Raw genomic sequence first — 1,277 nt, forward strand, 5'->3', positions numbered from 1 at the left:
TCGCCCTGGCTGCTGCCCCCGCTCGCAGGAATCCGTGTGGCAGCCGAGCGCGCGCTGCTGCGGGACACAAAGCCGGGAGCAGAAGGCTGAGCCCGGCCTCTCCCCTCTGCCAGCCCCCTCAGCCCTGGGCTCCAGCCCCGGCTCTCAGGCTGGGTTGTGTTCCTGGAAACGTTTCAGTGCCACAGCACGTTTTGGGGGTGCTTGGAGAGGAGAGAGGAGCTTTGTGTCCTGTGACGTGGAACTGCTCAAGCTGGTTTGATTTGGCCTCAGTTCTGGTGGTTTGTGTCCCTGTGGCCCCATTTCCGTGCTGGTTGTTTGGATGGTTTGTGTCTCTCTGTGCCCCCCAGGTGCAGCTGAGCTCCGTTTCCGCGCTGCCTGTGCCCTCTGCCCGATTCCAAGCTGGCGATGTCCAGGGTGCCGAGTCCCCCCCCTCCGGCAGAGATGTCCAGTGGGCCCGTGGCCGAGAGCTGGTGCTACACACAGGTCAGCTCGCCTGGGCAGGGCTGAGCTCCCGGGAACTGGGGATCTGGGATGGGTCTGGAGCCTGGTGGGTGTGCGGTTACACACAGGGGAGTTACACATAGGAGTTACACACTGCAGTTACACACAGGGAGTTACACACAGAGCAGTTGTACACACAGGGCAGTTACACACAGGAATCACCGCAGTTACACACAGGGCAGTTACACACAGGAATCACTGCAGTTACACACAGGAATCACCGCAGTTACACGCAGGGCAGTTACACACAGGAATCACACGCTGCAGTTACACAGGGGAGGTACACACTGCAGTTACACACAGCAATTGCAGCAGTTACACACAGGGCTGTTACACTGCAGTTACACACAGGGCAGTTACACACAGAGCCGTTACACACAGCAATCACTGCAGTTACAATGCAGTTACACAGCAGTTACACACAGAGCTGTTGCACACTGCAGTTACACAGCTGTTACACGCTGCCGTTACACACAGCCGTTACACACAGCAGTTACATTGCAGTTACACAGCAGTTACACACAGAGCTGTTGCACACTGCAGTTACACAGCTGTTACACGCTGCCGTTACACACAGCAGTTACACTGCAGTTACACAGCAGTTACACACAGAGCCGTTATACACAGCAGTTACACAGCTGTTACACTGCCATTACACAGCAGTTACACACCAGTTACACAGCCGTTACACACAGCCATTACACACCAGTTACACAGCAGTTACACACAGCCATTACACACCAGTTATACACAGCAGTTACACACAGCCCTTAAAC

General features: G+C 55.6%; 1 protein-coding gene across 1 annotated transcript in view; it reads left to right on the top strand.

Annotated features, from left to right (window-relative positions):
- The first annotated feature begins 44 nt into the window (after positions 1 to 44).
- SPOP (speckle type BTB/POZ protein) overlaps positions 45 to 1,277 on the top strand; it is an 11,608-nt gene continuing 10,375 nt past the window's right edge. Inside the window, exon 1 of the mRNA XM_008638471.2 lies at positions 45 to 483. Within this exon, the coding sequence (XP_008636693.1) occupies positions 406 to 483 (78 nt within the window). The 5' untranslated portion in view covers positions 45 to 405. The remainder of the gene's footprint in view (positions 484 to 1,277) is intronic.

Source organism: Corvus brachyrhynchos, unplaced genomic scaffold (genome assembly GCF_000691975.1).
Source record: "Corvus brachyrhynchos isolate BGI_N302 unplaced genomic scaffold, ASM69197v1 scaffold47, whole genome shotgun sequence".
Taxonomy (NCBI): Eukaryota; Metazoa; Chordata; class Aves; order Passeriformes; family Corvidae; genus Corvus; species Corvus brachyrhynchos.